This window comes from Carettochelys insculpta, chromosome 17 (genome assembly GCF_033958435.1).
Source record: "Carettochelys insculpta isolate YL-2023 chromosome 17, ASM3395843v1, whole genome shotgun sequence".
Classification (NCBI taxonomy): Eukaryota; Metazoa; Chordata; order Testudines; family Carettochelyidae; genus Carettochelys; species Carettochelys insculpta.
The window spans coordinates 17,759,273-17,777,193 of NC_134153.1; the positions used below are offsets into that span (position 1 = coordinate 17,759,273).

General features: G+C 38.8%; 1 protein-coding gene across 1 annotated transcript in view; it reads left to right on the forward strand.

Annotated features, from left to right (window-relative positions):
* The window catches only part of ATP9A (ATPase phospholipid transporting 9A (putative)), a 116,630-nt gene that overhangs the window by 32,280 nt on the left and 66,429 nt on the right, over positions 1 to 17,921 (forward strand). The window contains exons 4-9 of the mRNA XM_075011621.1: positions 2,922 to 3,030; positions 11,625 to 11,683; positions 12,770 to 12,821; positions 13,745 to 13,839; positions 16,014 to 16,094; positions 17,675 to 17,750. Of these exons, the coding sequence (XP_074867722.1) occupies positions 2,922 to 3,030; positions 11,625 to 11,683; positions 12,770 to 12,821; positions 13,745 to 13,839; positions 16,014 to 16,094; positions 17,675 to 17,750 (472 nt within the window). The remainder of the gene's footprint in view (positions 1 to 2,921; positions 3,031 to 11,624; positions 11,684 to 12,769; positions 12,822 to 13,744; positions 13,840 to 16,013; positions 16,095 to 17,674; positions 17,751 to 17,921) is intronic.

Here is a 17,921-nt window from a genome sequence, read left to right on the forward strand (position 1 = left end):
TCACTAAGTTAACAAACTTGTGGATGAGGGATTTCTCTATTTTTTTCAATGACCAATCCAATTAAATGTCACAATAACAGAAGTTATTATTTAAACTTGTGTGGCCATCTGCCTTCATTCAGCAGGCTGCAAATGAACTATAGTTAGCTAGAATCAATCTTCTGACAGTTTTAGAAATCCTTGGACATAATTTGTTGCTTTTCATGTAGGAAGCAAGACATCATTTAAAATAAGCAGCAATCCAGAGTGATTTTTAAAGACTACACTTTCAGACTGCTCTTTGAAAGTCACTGGTGGTAGAATTCCTGGGGTACTGATGATAAAACATTCTCCTTGTTTCCAACTGATTGGGAAAATGATTTCCATTAAACTTACTGCAACATAATTGAGTTTAAAAAAACAAAACGATACCCCCCAAATTAAAGAATATTATGAAGTTGCTACTAAAACTCTGTTGGTAGTCAACCTCAAGTCTGGAGGAACTGATATTCTGGCATATGCTTATGACAAGACTGTTTTTGCCTTGTTTACAAAAAGTGAGCATGTCACAAACTAGTTTGAACAAGCCCTCATTCCATCCTCCCCACTTTTTTTTTTTTTTGTAGAATTCTATCAGCTCATTGTCTAGGCCAGATGAGCAATTAGGATTTGGCATATAAGCTTCCAGATAGTATAAGAAAGGTCTTTGTTCACTACTGACTGCTAATACAAATGTTTGGGATAGAATGACATACATGGTGGCATAGTGAGGCAGTACATGTGGGAATATTTTTGTGAGAAATTCAGATACTAGAACATTTTAGATTACTGATCTACCAAGCAAGCTAACAATAGGCCACAGATTTTCTTTCCTTTTTCTAAAAACATCCAGGAGTTTCTGAGATGAAGTGGCAGAGAAGCTTGGTCGTTTTTGTTTGTCAGACACCCAACTGACAAATCTCTGCATGGCCCAAAGTGACACTTACTGGCCCCAGCTATTCTGGGGTGAAATGCTTCTATCAAAAGATCATCTTGTATATTATTTACTTTCTAGCTTCTGGAGTTTGAATGTATCCTATGCCATATTTACATTATCGAAGCAATTCTAAGCCTTATGGATGTATATTCTCTCCTACTATAAGAATATAATTCCTGTTAATTGGAGCTCTGTGAAACTGTGGAAAATAATGAGATTATCTCAATAGTTGAATGTAGAAACTTTCTTTTCTCCATAGCAGAGCTGGTAGTAATTTTTCTTTTTTCCTCCCTTTTTTTTTTGTGTGAAAACATGTTTTTTAATTTAGAGAAAAGTGTCTTATATTTTCATTTAGGCCCAAAATATGTTAACACTACCAGTTGTACCCGACATCATGTTATTAGACAATCAAAATTAAGTTTGATTGGACAATTAACATGCATTGGTTGATGAGAGAGCTGCCAGCTGGTTACAAGATTCTGTGATATGAATTTTCAGAGTGTCAAGCACTTACAACTCTGTTCATTGACATGCCAGATTTAACAGTGCAGTGAATCAGTGCTGAATAATGTGTAGTATAAAATGAATTTATGACAATATCCCACAGAGGTTGTTGCTCAGGCTGAGCACTTTTACACTTTGATAGGTCTAAGAATATGGGCATCTTTACACAGCAGCCTTATTTTGAATGAGCTATTCCAGAATAGCTTATTTCAAAATAATGTGGCTATACACAGAAATGCATTTTGAAATAACACTTAGATATTTGGAAATACGGCATAAACAAACACAGAGCTTATTTCAAGATATAACCATTGGATGAACTTATTTGGAAATAGGCTCTATTTCCTGTCTTAACAGCATCTGTTTCAAAATAGACACTTTTCATCGTAGAATGAGTTTTACCAATTTTGAAATAACCTAACCACTGTTTCAGAATTATTTCAAAACACCAGTTGTGTTGTGTACACGCTAAGATAGTTAGTTATTTCAAAATAACTTCGCTGTGTAGAGGTAGCCATATATGATGAGCATGCTTTTTGTGCTGGAGGAACTGAAATAGTTCCTTACATTTACAGAAGAGAAGGATCTAGGCCTCAGTCTTGCCAATGCTTTAGTACTGTGAATAGTCACATTAATTTTGAGACACTACTCGTGGTAATAAAGTTAGGCATGTGTATGTTTGTAGGATCAGGACTCAAATTAGATAAACTGTCTTGGATGGCTTTGTGCTTAAAGCACAAAAGAAGGTCTTGAGAGGTATGGCAATGCAATATTTTCCTGTGTGATATGGGGCAAGCCACATAGGTCCAAATCGTCCAATGGATTTGCGCTGCAGCTATTCCTCTGTAGAACTGTAGCATAGACATTTCTCACATTGACAGAAAGGGGTTTCCATCAGCGTAGGTGATACATCTCTCCAAAAGGCAGGAACTAAATCAATGGACAGATCCTTCCATCAGTCTGGCTGTGTCTGCACTGGGAGGTTAGATCAACTGAACTCCATTGTTCAAGGTGAGAACTTTTTTCAAAAGCCCTGAGCAACGTAGCTGGGTTGACCTCAGATTTACCTGTAGACCCAGTTATGCCCCTAAATTTCTGTTAGGATCCAGGCCTTTTTCTCTGTGTGCCTGAGTTCTTGCCTGTAAAACGTAAGTAACACTTCCCTCTCTCATGAGGGTGTTGTGAGGATAAATTGTTTGATATGGCTGGCAAGCAGCTCAGAAAGGCAATAAATGAAACTACATTTTAAAAATGTAAGTGTATTGTGATCTTACTATCAAGATTCTGTACAGCATCCATCCTCCTAATAATTAAGCAATTATTAAGGCCAGGGAAGCTAGATGAAAACATGGAATAAGGGCATGGGCATTGGTCAGTAAGTGCCTTATGCAGATCTCAGGCAGACAATGTTTTCTGTCCTCTTACCCATTTCGTTTTTTTTCCCCTCCCTCCCCTACTTTAGGGTTTTGTGCTTGCAGTTACCATCATTCGCGAGGCAGTGGAGGAGATCCGATGTTACACACGCGACAAGGAAGTAAACTCCCAGATCTACAGCAAGCTCACAGCAAGAGGTCAGCTCTTTGGCTCCAGCTCTCTGCCCCTGCCCACTGTATCCTATAGCAGACTGCTGGAACAGCAGGGGCTGCAACTTAATCAAATGTTGCTGACAGTCAGGGAAGCAGAGTTCAAGGAGGACGCGAGGGTTACAGGCATAGTGGCACGTGGCTTAATGTCCGCTTTGTTGCTTTTAGCCCTAGAGAGTCATCTGCAAGTCTCGATAGGCTTGCAGATCACTTCTTGCATAACTACAATTGAAGCTGCAGTTATTAAATGTTCCCTGGGACATAAATCAAGAGCAAATGTGAATGAGCAAGTTAATTCAAATCACTCCAGGCCTCATTGTGTGCCAAGTGTTCAGAATCTCAGTATTCTATTTGTGGGGTGTGTGATGCTGTATGGGGGGCTGTGCAGCCTGAATGGAAAGATGTAGTTCCTTTCCATACTTTTAAATTACGTGTGGCTACATCAGTCCAGGAAGATCATGACCCCTAGTAAAATCTGTGCCCTGACATTGTCTTGGTGGCACCAAGGTGTGTAGGAGGCAGGGGAACCTGGAACTGAATCACCTTGCTTTGCAGTTTGCTTTTGCAAAATGAAAACAAATGATCCTTGTCCCTTCTCTACTGTAGAGCCTTTAGTTGGCTGATTGCTTCCATGAGGCCATTTATTGATAATCCTCTTTAGAGGAAGTGAGGTATTTTGGTGGCCAAAGAAGGGGAGGCAGATCCAAGTGCAGGAGGTGACAGGATAGAAGGAATGAAAGGCAAAGCTAGGCCTATGGTAACTGTCATGTAGGGGTTCAAAACCGTATTTTAGTCACATGAGTAGCCATGCTTGTCTTTTGGTAGTTTTTGCTTTCCAGCTATGTTTCCTTGCCTGGAAGGAAATAATGGGCTTTGCAGTATGCAGTGAATGATTTTCACAAACAAGTGTTTAATAAGTTGCTGAAGTAATTATAACCCTCCTACAAAATACACAACTGGAGCATTACCTTTGATAATGGAAGGAAACAAGAAAACTGCAGGCTGTTGGTGACAGTTACTTACTTAAATGGTTTAATAACCTTGGCTTAAAAAGCTTTCCAGACACTAGCTAGCCAAAGAGAGATCCAACGGATGAAGTTGCAAGGGGTCTATTCCAGCAATGTTCAGGGCATTTGGAAGGACACAGCATAATTAGTTAAGATAATTGACATACATATCCATTATTACCCCTAACACTTTATACATGCAGTTGATTATCACATGAAAATTCAGTTTGCATGTTACCTTAGCTGTGACTCCACTAAACTTACTAGGAACACTTTCAACATACGCATTACTAATTTTATTCTTCTTATATCTATGTAAAGAGTATAATTAATGACCTAAATGTTGCAGGAGTTCATATATATATATATATATATATATTAGTGCTATATAAGGTGACTGTTAAGATGTTAATATTATCATTAAACCTTATGTTTGAGAAGGGAAAATAAAATGTGTGTGAGCCATTTCATTATTTCCAGTTGGTTTTTAATATGCTTACATTTTTTAAATGGTAATGATGGCATTAGGTATTTTGTGGAATGGTTCAGCAGCCTGAAATTTAATTTTTATGTGTGTATTTGTGATCATACGAAAGAAATGGAGGTTTGAAAGCATTGCAGGCTGTGAAGTGTGCAGGAGTAAAAGACCTCTGCTCTTGCATATCTTGGTGTGTGTCATCTAGGTACATATCAGATTTCAGTTTCTATTCAACTCTATTGGGCACACACCATCCATATCCCTGCCCCCACCATCTGAGTCCCTCTGCCAAAAAAAATCCTCACGTTAGTCTGTTACACACCAGTGCTTTGTTGTGAAAAATGTTACATGTTGACATTCAGCTAATATTTTTCTAATGTGGTTTTCATGTCAGTGATAGAAACATTGTCTGGGGATATTGCTAATAAATTTTTGTGCATTTTTAACATAATTTGCTTGACTGTCTGTGAGTTGAACTGTGAATAGTTCAGGCTTTAAAGTCATTTATAAGTGTGGATGAACCAAAAAGTAAAATAGGCAATAGATCTGCTTTTTAATAGGGTCATTTCCAGACAGTTAACCTACAGGATAGATTAACTTCAAACTTTCTCAAAAATTCAGTGTACCCTAAGTATCAGTGGTGTGATTTTTTGGTTCTCATCATTATCTATATTATGCCTAACAAAGAAGCTTAATCCTGCTTTAGCTGAAGAGCAATAGTTTTAATGAGGGTGGTGCTGCCAGTGCTGGCTTAATATCAGTGAGGCCAGGGGCATTTTAATTAGTTATTTATTTATTGTAAATTGAGTAAGGTGAAACTAAGTAGCTTATTTGAGGGTGCAGTCCTATTAGATTTAAAAAAAAAACCACTCTCAATTTTCTGAGCATGTATGTAAAAATTTTCAGATCAAGTCTTTTTGCATGTAATTGCTTAATTCATGCATACTTCATAGGCCAGAAACTGAGGCTGCTGTGGAATAAGCCATTGCTGTTGCTGAATATTAAATCCCCTTTTAATAACATGTTCTCACTACAACATTTAAAATGCTTGGCAACCAGCAAAAGTCCCCTCAGAGAGGGGTTTACTACATCTATTTAAAGGTATAAAGAGTTGCTTTCTGTGTTCTATTCATTGATCTGTAAGGGGCCTGACCTTTTCTGAGTTCTTTTCATATTGCAATTACATTTCCCATGAATGATTCTCTCTCTCTCCCCCCGCCCCCAATCCTTAACCTCACTAACTCTTGAAAGAAAGTGAGTGGGGTGACAGCTGGGCACTAGTATATAATACAAGACATTCTGTTAATTTAAAAAAATATATATTTGGTGAGGTAACAATGATGACCCTACAGTAATTCAGTCAGAAGAACAGACTATACAGAGAGACTCCTAAAGCTACTTATTGTAAGGCTGAAATGCACATTTGGTACATTTAGTGGTGATTCTCTGAACTTTCTGAAAAAGCTTTTGCATAACATTTTTGGGACAGAGTTAAACCATACCACTCACTAGAAAAGGAAGCTTGCAATTTTCAGAGCCTTGGTTAGCAGCCACCAGCCACTAAAGGTTCAACACCTCAGTCAAGCAGGATCCAAGTGTATGAAAATCACCAGTAACACTAGTATTAGAGTTTTAAATTCCAAAACAGGAGGTTTACATTGGGAAAAACTTCCTAACTCTCAGAATTGTTAAGTACTGGAATATATTGTTCAGGGAGGTTGTAGAATCTCCATCACTGGAGGTATTTAAGAGCAGGTTAGATAAACAGCTGTCAGGGATGATCTAGATGGTGCTTGGTTTTGCCCTGAGTGCAGGGGACTGGACTGGATAACTTTTTCAAGGTATCTTCCAGTTCTAGGATTCCATACCATTGATTTTAATTAGTTAATTTTAGTTTAATTTACCAAAACTCCACATACTATGATTATAGTTTTTTTGGTGTGAGGATTGTCTTTTGGATATTTGTATAGCATGAGAAGTTATGGTCCATCGCTGGGGCGAGTACAGATAACATCATACAAATAACAAAAGTGTATCATGTTGACAAGTGCAGTTGAAGAGACAGTACCAGTGACTTAGCTTTTAAAATATTTCAGTGTGCTTTTAGTTCAGGGCAGTTTTGCCCTTATAGATCACCATCAGGATGGGAGAAGGAAAATAAGTAGTGAAACTGAACACAGCTATGCTTGAGGGATAACTATACTACTTAAACCCTTGTACTCTGAGTGGAGCATAGATCATCTACAAGTCTCCTCCACTTCACTATGTCTTGGGACAAAACTTCTAGCTGACTCCAGGAGTCTCCTGGAGTTAGGTATAACTATGGCAGAAATAATTTTTCATGACAATTTCTTGATGAACTTTCTTATCTCTGCTGTAGAATCTCTCTGAATTGCTACAAAACTGAGGATTCTTGTGTAGTTTTTCTCTCTTCTCCTTACTGCCTGATGGTATGGCTTAGTCAGAGTTAGCCACAAACTTGCACCTATATCAAGACCTGAGACGTTAAGGTGACAGACTTGTACTGAGAGAACTGCCTCACTGTAAGGTCTCTTGTGTAGCCACTCTGCTGATGGGAGAGAGCTTTTCCATTGACATACGTGAACCACCCCCAATAAGCAATGGTAAGTTGTATTGGTGGGAAAAGCTCTCCTGCCAACATGCTGTGCAAACTAGCACTTAGGCAAGAAAACTTCTGTTGCTCTGTGTGTGCGTGCGTGTGTGTGTGTGTGTGTGTTCACACCCTACTGAGTGACAAAAGTTTTGTGGATGTTAAGTGCAGTGTAGACGCGACTTTAGTTAGTGACACTTCAGCACATGCTTACGTCTTCCTTAAAGAGAGATGGACTTTAAAAGAGGCTTTTAGGTGCTTTTCTGAATTAGCATCGTCTTCTCTTCTTCTATGCATCTTTCTTCTGATTTGAATTCCTGCCAGTTCTTTCTCTGCAGAGGTCTGGGTTTTCTGTTCTCTTAAACAGACTCTTTGTTAACGCACTTCCAAACACAACTTATTTCACCAACCAAACATAACTCTACAGCATGCCCTAGTGCAGCAGCTTTGGTATTCTCCAGTTATTTGTGGTGCTGTTTCCTATTAGCCAATTTTGATTTAATGCATCCTTTTAGAGACCCCTGTAAGGTTCAGTCACCTGCTTTCTCAATAGCACAAAAGTGAGAATCCTCTTTGGATGACTTCTTATTTGGAATGTGGTAGTCAAACCACGGTAATAATATAATAAACCCATTATTTCCTTACTATAGAAGTCTGGATCCTTTATTCTGTGTAAGAGCAGTTATTACTGAGCCTGTTTTTCCTTTTTTAATGAGTTGCTATTGTTTCCTCTTTGATCCCTTCAACATTTTATTTAAAATCAGCAAACTTCTGGAAAGTTTAAGTTTAGGGTATGTTTTACAGGAAAGTTGTTAGGATTGTAATGGACAAAAATCAAATTTCGGTCCCTTAGTCACAAACCTACAGGACTACTTTTGTTATGAAATCTGCAAACTGAGTTTCTGCTTGAAAGAGAACAAGGTCTTTGCTTACAGTCCCAGAATTGTTCTTGTTTCTCTCACTTTTTCCTCCTTCCCTGGGCAACAAAGCACAATAGAGAAGCTATAAAAATAGTAAGAAATGTGAAAAGAACTCCTACCAAGGGGGTGCTCCTTATAATACAGGTCATTGGCATTTACCAGCCATATAAAAACAATATTTTCCCAACTCCTCTCTGCTGTGCTCCACAGTTTATATAGTGTTTGTCTGTATAAGCCAAAAGCTTAATGGAAGGGATCAAAACAAGCTGTCTGATTCTAGGCTGCATTTGACTTGTTTGCATACACATTTGGCTTCAATATTTAATTCTCAATGAAGAGTGTTTTGATTGCTGCTATGATAAAGTCTGGGGAAATCCCATATCAAATCTCCATATAGGCCCTGAAAGACATTTCCTCTTGTTTGCATGTTTGTCACTTTAAATAATCAGCATAATAATGTTTTTATCACACTGTGTATCTATCTGGTGGAAATTCAAAAGCCGGTAGCTGTGTGCTGGACTGAAATATTTCCACAGTAACATGCACATTTTCTGTCTTTTATCAGACACAAATAGCATGTTTCAGGGTACATCAAAAAAATAGTATCAAGAAACATGAGGGCGTGGTATTTGTTTTTGCATACAAAAAGGGACATACATGTTGCTTTGTTTCAGGAAAATGGAACAAGTCCTGTCTCATATTTTGAGAATGAAAGTAAAACTGTTTTAAAAAAAAAAACCTCATTTTTTTTCAGATTGTGATCTGAATTTTGTGTTATGCATCCTAATTAACTTCAGAAAACAGAGGATTAAAACATAACATTTAAAGGATTTTTAATTTAATCCTTGTTAAATGTGGATTGTTTTAAAATCCAAGTATATTGAGGCTTGTCAGAAAACATCACTCTTTTGTGCATTTATAAAAACCTCCATATGTTTATAGTAAAATATCTTGTTTTTCACCACAGTAGAGAAATAATGAGAGAGATATTGAAGCATTTGAGTTATTGGATATTTCAAATGCAAAGGAAAAATCCAGTATTTGGTAGCTGGTTTAAAAAAAAAAAAACCCTGTGGAATTCCCAAGATTAAAATAAAACTAATTTTAGTAAATTGGTTTATGGGAGTACTGAGTCAAAGGAAACATCTGGTCCTGTCGTCTTAGTGTGACATATGGTGTTTGCCATAAGATGTCATCCATGAGGGGGGCATGAATTCAGTTGGTAAAGAAAATTAGCTTTACTAGTTAAAAAAAGGAGGGAGCGTATCTACTCAAAATGCTCCTTTTGAGTGGTTTTTTTTTCTTTTGGTCATCGTCTCTTTTTCCTTAAAAGTGCAAAAATTGAGATGCTTATGGGATGAGACCACGAATAATGACCACAGTGTATTTACTTGTAGCCGATTGTGCTGTCATGTCCTGTAAAGCTTTTAATATCTGTGATGGGGATGGAAGTTAAAAAGTAGTGATGTGCAGGGGTTTTCAAAGTTTTTTCTGAGTGTGAAACATGTTTTAATTCAGCTTGTCTCATTAACACTTCTCCATTTGCAGTCCCACAGACCATTTCCCCTCCTGCTCATGATTACCTAACATTTCTGTAGCTCCCAAGAAAAACTGACGCTAGCAGAGCATGCAAAGTATTTTTATATGCTTTTCAGTTAAATTTAGAAGCTGGAAATGAGGAGATCAGCCCACTTTGACCACCCAGTTATTTTCTCTCTCTCTCTCACTCACACACACACCGCATTAAGTGCTCTGTGCACCAGTGTTCCCTCTAATTTTTTCCATCCATGAGTGTAATAAACTTTGTTATGTGCGGCAAGGGGCGTGCAGGTATGTACCATCAATAGAAACACATGCTGCAAGCTGTGGACATTCTGCCAGTCATCTGGGCATCACCTGAATTTCTCTTGGGTGGCCGCCCAAGAGCTCAGCTTAGAGGGAACACTGCTGTGCACCATGGTTTAGGAACCTCTGGGGCTATGAGAAGGCATTGCCTAGGACTTTCTTTGCTGTACAGTAGAATATTTACCAGTATTTTGTTATTCCATGAATGACAATATGAGTAGGAAAGAGATGACCAGCCAGCGCATTTTAGTGGCATAATGTATCATGTTGACTAGGACACAGCAAAAGGGGCTAGAAATGATGTTTTGGATGGGCTGTATTTCCTTTGAGCCTCTCTATGGAAAGGTAATATGCTCTTATCCCTTGGTATGCTGCCTGCCCTGCTAGCCACAGATTCAATAGCCCAGTATGCATTTTGTTTATTTTAGTTAACTACAATTCTCAGGAGCTAAAACTTGATCTGTGAAGACCTACGAGATATTTGTAAATGGACCTTGACTGCTTATAATTTGTAGCTGTAATTAAAGCACGTAAGGAAGTCTGTGTTTATTAGCAACAGTGGTGAGGCTTGTTGTTCAGGACGCAGTGTGTCACCAAAACAGCAGGCTGCTGGGGAGCTTAGAATGGCTTTCATTGTTAATTTGGAGCAGAAACACTGAAGCGTAGCCTGAGAGGGATGCTAATGAAGGGACTGCAAGTAGTAAAATCCCAGTGACCTTTGTACTTTCTGCTAATTTCCTTCCCTCTTTCCCCCCTTTTTTCACCCACTTTCTGCCGCTGGTAGCTGGCCAGTTAGCCAATGAAGTGCAAATTACAGTAGGAGTGCTGTCCATTTGGGGGTTCAGCTTGGCATGAACTCCTAAAAGGTGCCCTCTTTCTACCCAGATTAGAGGCTTTTGGGGAGTATTGGAGGCAGCCACGTAAAGCAGAGTTCAAATTAACTGATAATAAATCACTACTCACCATGAGAAGCCATATCTAGAGCTGGCTAATGATTTAAAATTACTAGCCAATTGTTAAATTCATTCTCTGGGTTAAAATGATTGGTACAAATGCTTGAAAGTGGCAAGGAATAAATGTTTTACATGTTCTTGATAGGAGCTATATCCTGTAGTGCTTATTCAGGCAAATCTCTCATTGACCCAAAGGAACGACTGCAGAATTGGGCCCAATATAAGGTGGAAATGGAAAAAGGAAATGAACCATGAGTTAATGTTGATGTGTCTGTTTTAATTTATTGTGGTTATGTACTATATTCACGACCTAAGCCTCAGTTTTCCACCCACCTCGCTGGAAAGGTACACCAGAAATTCTTAGCTCCCTGTTACCTTCTCATTGTGGCATGGTAGTCTGTTTAACAGAAGCTTTGAAAGCGTTTTTAAGTATGTAGAAGTGAAGCACTATGAAAAGAATAGAATAACTTCAGCCTGCTGGGTTATCACTGGGGATTGAACCTAAGATCTCCAGCAACAAAACATGGTCCTTTACCACTTTAAAGCATAAAGTAGCAGTAGGAATGTGTATCAGCTCTGCATGTTCATAGAATTGTTACCGGCCACCTTCAAAAGAACCAATCTAAAGTTTTCCCAAACAGTTTCCAATATAGCTTTGATGAACTGTTAGCTAAACATCAGGGTGTGTGTGTGTGTGTGTGTGTGTGTGTGTGTGTGTGTGTACACTATATCGTCTGTAACCTTCTGAAATTTGTTTCACTTCTCCAGGAACTGTGAAGGTGAAGAGTTCTAGTATCCAAGTAGGGGATCTTATCATTGTTGAAAAGGTTTGTGTAGATTTGTGTTAATTGTATGTATGCAGGGACGGGGTGATTAATTTGTAAAATACTTTCCTCACACAATCAATATGAATATTTCACTAGTATCTGTCATGTCTCTAGTATTTGACAGTGGTTAAAATTGAGTTCTGGATTTTAGTGGCGGTCTTTAATCATCTCTCCGAGTATTTGTTCCCTTTTCCATAATTTTAAAATGTATGAAATAATTCTCAGCTTTTAGACATTGAAAAAAGTCTCTCTATAGAAGCCTATGATCTGAGGTTCCAACTTACCTCTGTGACACAAGATAAACCCCCCACATGGTCCTACATTTCTAGTAAGCCAAATTCTTAATCCAAGTGCATTAACGCAATGTGCACATGCAAGCATTTATGAGTGAGCATTTGAATATACCAGGACACATTGCCCTGAGCCGGTACCTATGTTGCATGTGCAAATATGTTATCCCTGTATGAAACTCTGTGGAAAGTTCTTTGCACAGTATTACAAGTGTCTGTTCTTGACAGGATTTGAAAACAATGTACTTTATATGACCCTGTTTAGGGTTAAGGAATTGTTCATGTATCATCTTGCCCCTTTATTTAGAGGATGGGTTGCAGAGACTTCCACTTTTTGTCTCTGTAGATGTTTATCAGCAGTAATATAATCGTCCTCTTGTACAGATGAGAGGTAAACAGAACTTGTGTGAAAGGAAAGCAAATGTATGTGTCTTTTTATAGCATATGGCTTCTTGGAAGGAAGCCAGTACAGGCTTTATGCTCCTAAGACGCGATTCTTTCAGACGCTCCAGAGTGAATGGATGAGTTCTTTGAAAACCTAGAGACTGAGCCAGCTTCCATTGAAAGCAATAGGAGCTGGCTCCTAATACCTTTGTCTTTTGGATTTCTGCAGCGAAGTAGCACATTGAGAGTGAAGAGATCCTGTTTTAAGATTCAAAATAAAATAAATGCTGAACCCCAACTGGACAAAGAATTATATTTTTTATTAAAAACCCCTGTTTTTGTGCCATGAGGGAGTGGGTTACACACATGTGCATAGGTGTATGCACAATAACCGCCTTTCTTTTTGTAACAGAACCAGCGGGTCCCTGCTGACATGATCTTCCTGAGGACGTCAGAAAAGAATGGTAAACATCTGGAACTAATTATGAAAATAACCATTAACCTTCCTTTGGTTATTTGAAAAAAAATCCTTTGAAAATGTAACAGAAATTATACAGTTTTAGGAGTTGGGGAAAGCAGGCGACTGCAGAGGCTTGGTGGGATGCCTTTCTCTTTGTTGTGGGTTTTGTTTGTTATGTTCTGCTAGTTTTTGAAAATTAAAGGATATAACTAGATTACCCTTGGGTTGAGGCACAGTTTTTGAAATCACACAGTTGCTTTCATTATGCTGATCAATAGATACATATTTGGAATTACCATTCAGCTGTGGCTTGCTGAAATGTAGGCATGTTTGGTTAACTGTTGAGTCGAAAGGCTTAAAAGTAGGTTGACTGTATGTTGATTTACTGTATTTTGTAGTATGAAAGCAAAGGCATAGTTGACTCTTCAAGAATAACATGGCTTCCCTGTCTTAGGCACTCCACCTAATACATCTGTAATATGGTTTATCAAATGAAGAGTGGCCAGGAGCACTATTCCTTTAAAACAATCATACTCATTTTCCTGTGGTCCATTTAAATTGTTGCCAGATTCATAGCATTTGCAATTCAAACCAACATTTACATACATAGTATATGCCCTACCTCGCATCCAGCACTGTATCCAAACATCTCTAGGTATCAGTTATTTTAGCCTCTAAAAATTGCATTTGTTTTTTCAATTCGATTTGTTCCCTTCATGTAACTTATTTAAAAATTTATTTTGTTTCTTTAGTCTTGGCTTATTAAGTAGCTCGAGTCTCAAGAATTTTTTCATCTAAATTTCTCTGAAAGGCTACTGTTGTTTTCATAAGAAGAAATGTGTCCTATCTCAGGAACAAATTCCATGCACTGCCTGTGTACCTACCATAAAGCTAAAAAGACAATTAACAAATGTTGCATATTGCCAGGATCTTGCTTCCTCCGGACTGATCAGCTAGATGGGGAGACAGACTGGAAGCTGCGTCTGCCAGTTACCTGCACTCAGAGATTACCCACTGCTTCTGTAAGATTTTTTTTTTAATGATTTCTCTGTATGTTTTGAATAACGGAAAGTGTATGTAATCTGCCAAAGGGGGAAAAAATGTACGTTCTGTGTGGTTTTCACAGTATGCAAAATAATTGTCATTTGGGAATCAGAATTGAAGACTTCACACGCTTGGTCCTCTTGCCAATATTTTCACTCTGAGAAACAGAAAAATCCACAAGGTCAAGGATGTGTGATTGGTTGTGATATTTTTGGGAGGGAGAGAGGGGTTTGTTGGGTTTGTTTATTTATTTATTTATTTATTTATTTATTTATTGGTTTTCTTCAGGATGTGTAGGAATTAAATGTAATTTTTATTGTTCCAGTTCTCACTTCACGCAGATCGGGGTTCTCAGATTTTGAAAAATGGAGGTAACAGACAAACTAAAGCATAAGTAGCATGCTGTGCTTTGTGGCAGTGATCATAAAATTAGTATTGGAAGAGAAAGCGAATTGGGTACAAATAGCATTCATGTAATGCTTTATCTGAAATGTACTCCTAGTAATCCACTGTTCTGTGGTTAAATTATATCCTGTAAAATATACAGCCACCATTGTGCAGCATGAAGTATTGCTGTCAACATGCAGTATGCAGCTTTGAGACAAGTTTGGCACTAGAAAGAGGTGACATTAGAACTTCCTTTCTCCAGGGAGGAGAGAGTAGCAGGGACTTTGTGAATTCTACTGGGGACTTCAAGAGACAGGCTGATAGTGTTCAGATGCTATATTGATGGACTCCTATGGAAAACTTATATAGAATTATTGAGCGAGCATCCAAAGAACTGGCTTGAAATAGGAGCCAATCAAATGGGGGCTTGGTATATATGAAAATCACCAACCAGTAATTTATTACAGAAAGGTCCATTTCCTTCATGTCAATGAACTTCCTGATTTCTCTCATTCCCTTTTCCATTTATTGAGCTCTACTCTTCTTCAAGAGTGCGCATCATGTGGCCTTATAATGTAACTTTTCCTGCCACTTAAGCCATTACTTGCTTTCATAAAAGGAATGTTTAGATCAGGCGTGTCCAACCTGCAGCCCTGGACAGCTAGTAATGTGGCCCCACAAGATTGTAAACTTTTAACATTATTATGTGATTTATATACATTAACTATATTATATATTTTGTATGCGGCCCAAGACTATCTTTACTCAATGGGGCCCAGGCAAGCCAAAAGGTTGGACACCCATGGTTTAGATCATGGTTATTCTTCTTTGTCATCTGAACAATTTATATAACCATTGAGGGCTAAGTGTCTTCCAAAATCCTCCAGCTTCATATATTGTTTTTATGTAAACAAAATGTGCTGTGTGCCTCTGTCTTGCTAGTGTGCCAACTGTAATATTTTTTTGTTCCAGAACCCCTGCAATTACAAAAAATTCTTCAGCAGCCATTTAAGACCATATGTACTTATATACATTAGCAGTCAAAATGACTTGCAGTATTCGCACATCTTTTTGTATGACACTGTAGGACTGTTCCCTATGATACACGTTAGTGTCTTGAACTCAGGATATGTCAACGTAGCAGATGGCAGGTGCTTCCTGGTACTGGTAGACAAACATACTTCAGCTTCACTCCACATAGCATCCTAAAAATTGCAGTGTGGCTGTGTTGGAAGCTCAGGCTAGCCATTTGGGTGTAAACCTGGCCAACTCCCTGTATTTAGAGAGCCGCTCCCAACTGTTGCATATATTGATGCATTCAGACCACTCTTTTTTTGCATACTAGTTTGAGTCAAGCTAAAAACATGTCTGTCTGCTCACCCTTGGAAGCCAGGTCGACCTAATCTAAAGTCCAAAGCTCAGAAGTGCTCTCTCTCTCTCTCTTCCCCGCCTTGGCAGCTGTTTCACAGCCTATTAGATGTGTAGTAAATCAAACTAGTTATTCAGTTTGAAATTTTGCTAACTCCCAGCAGTCTCTGTACATGTCCATTTGGGAAACTCCAACTGTGGCAAGACTATTCCAGTAAAGCTATTGTAATGATTCAACTGTCTTCATCAGCTCAGAGATTTGCCATAGGAGTACACGGAGTGTCTTTTGTCATTTGCTTAAAGGAATATTATTCATAAAATAATTGGAAACTTAAAAGCTTTGTATATTGTGGGCTAAGTATGTTTTAACTATCAATGTAACATGTCTATTCTACAGGACCTTCTTCAAGTCCGATCCTACGTATATGCAGAAGAACCCAATATTGACATACATAATTTTGTGGGGACCTTCACCAGAGTAAGTCCACTGATGTGTTTTAACCGTTGGATATAAGTGTTTGCTGCACGGAACTTTTAAATAGTATGTTGACTCTTGGAAGCAATTTACATATTGCTTCAGGAGAAATGCTCAAATGTTGCTGGGTACAAATATACTAAGCAGGTTAATAGGCATCCCTCTCTCTTCTAAATAATATGCACCCATGTGTTAAATAAAATCTTAAGTTCATCTAGGGTTTGCCTTAGAAACAAAAGACAGCAGACTACTCAGCAGTAAGTACCCTATCCAGATGGAATGAGTTGTGGGCAACAATGTAGAGTAAGAAGCATGCTTGTTCCACAGAGAAGTTGGCCAACCACACAAGCAGTCAGACTGAAAGAGAACTTACCGTTCAGAGCTATGTGAGTACAGAAGGTAAATCTGCCCATCAACTCCTTATTCTGTGTTAGTTGGTTCTCCCTTCCCCTGGACACACAGTTGGTAGGAGTCAGTGTGGCAGTCTGTAAGGGTCATATGGCCCAGTACACATGCAGCTCCAACTGTCTGTTCTGTCCCAAGACCGTGACATTTTTAAAAAGCTAAGTTTTCTGTCAGTGCAGCGTGTGAGGAATTGGAGAGAAGAGATGCATTAGGCATTTGGGCCCAAAGTCTTCTTTCCTTGCTCATTGCGGAAGGGGATAGTGATGAATGCATAATCATATATGGGTTCATTACTTAAGATCCCCGCTCCTTGTGCTTAGAGGAGTATGGGCAGCTTCGTAAAAGCCCTGAGAGTTTTTAGGTCGTTTTCTGAATTGCCTGTCAACATTAGTTTATTTTAAAGTGACAGACTATGATCTCATCATCCTATGGCTGCTGGGGAGATCCCTTAATTGGCTTTACTGGATGTAGAACCTTTCATTGAATAGTGAGCAGCTTGGACAGCTACAGAGCCGGGGAGTTGACATCCTGATCCCTGGAAAAAGAACACTGAATCTAGCATACTGATCACTTTGTGGTTTAACTCTGAGGCTTAACCTGTGAATGGAGAAATTTCACTGATAGCTTGCCCAAAAAGGCAGAAATACAATCCTTTGGCAAAAGTGAGTGGCATGTCTTGGTGAAAAACATATTTATGGTTCCCAGGAAATGGGTCGATCTTCCAGGAATTCTATATCACACATATGGTACAAATGCACGAAATCGATCTCTCTGGGGTCAGCAGTCTCACAAGGAATTTCTTCCATCAGCATCCCTCAGTGAGGACAGACCTTACAGTCAACTGCAGATACATCAATTCTACCTATACAATTGCCAGAGCTTGAATTGCATATCTGCAGTTGACTGTAAAGTGTAGTGTAGACCAAGCCTAAGTGTTATAATCCCAGAATCCTGTTTCTAACTTGGAGAGGGTCTGCTTTTGCAGGAAAAGGGTATCCCCTGCCCCCAGACTTTCATTCCACACTTGAGTGCCTGTGTTTCTAGCCCAAGCAGTATGGGTTAAGATTTTAAGGTTTTCATAAGCTCAGGATGTTCTCCCCCCCCCCGCAACCTTTAATTCATCCTGTGAAGAATGCATCCAGTGGGCTGTTTCAATGCTTTCTGTTTATCTGTTTTAGGAGGACAGTGACCCTCCGGTGAATGAAAGCCTAAGCATAGAGAACACCCTGTGGGCCAGCACAGTGATTGCATCGGGTAAGATGGAATCACAGGTCGTTTTTGAGGAGTATGTTAGCAATTTTTAAAAATCCTTTTGTAATTTGGCATAATCATCTCCGTCATTTGGCGAATTTAGTGGTTGAAATGAAGTTTTAACACTTGTCCGAACATCTCAGGGGAGCTGAACTGACATTTAATTACCTCTTG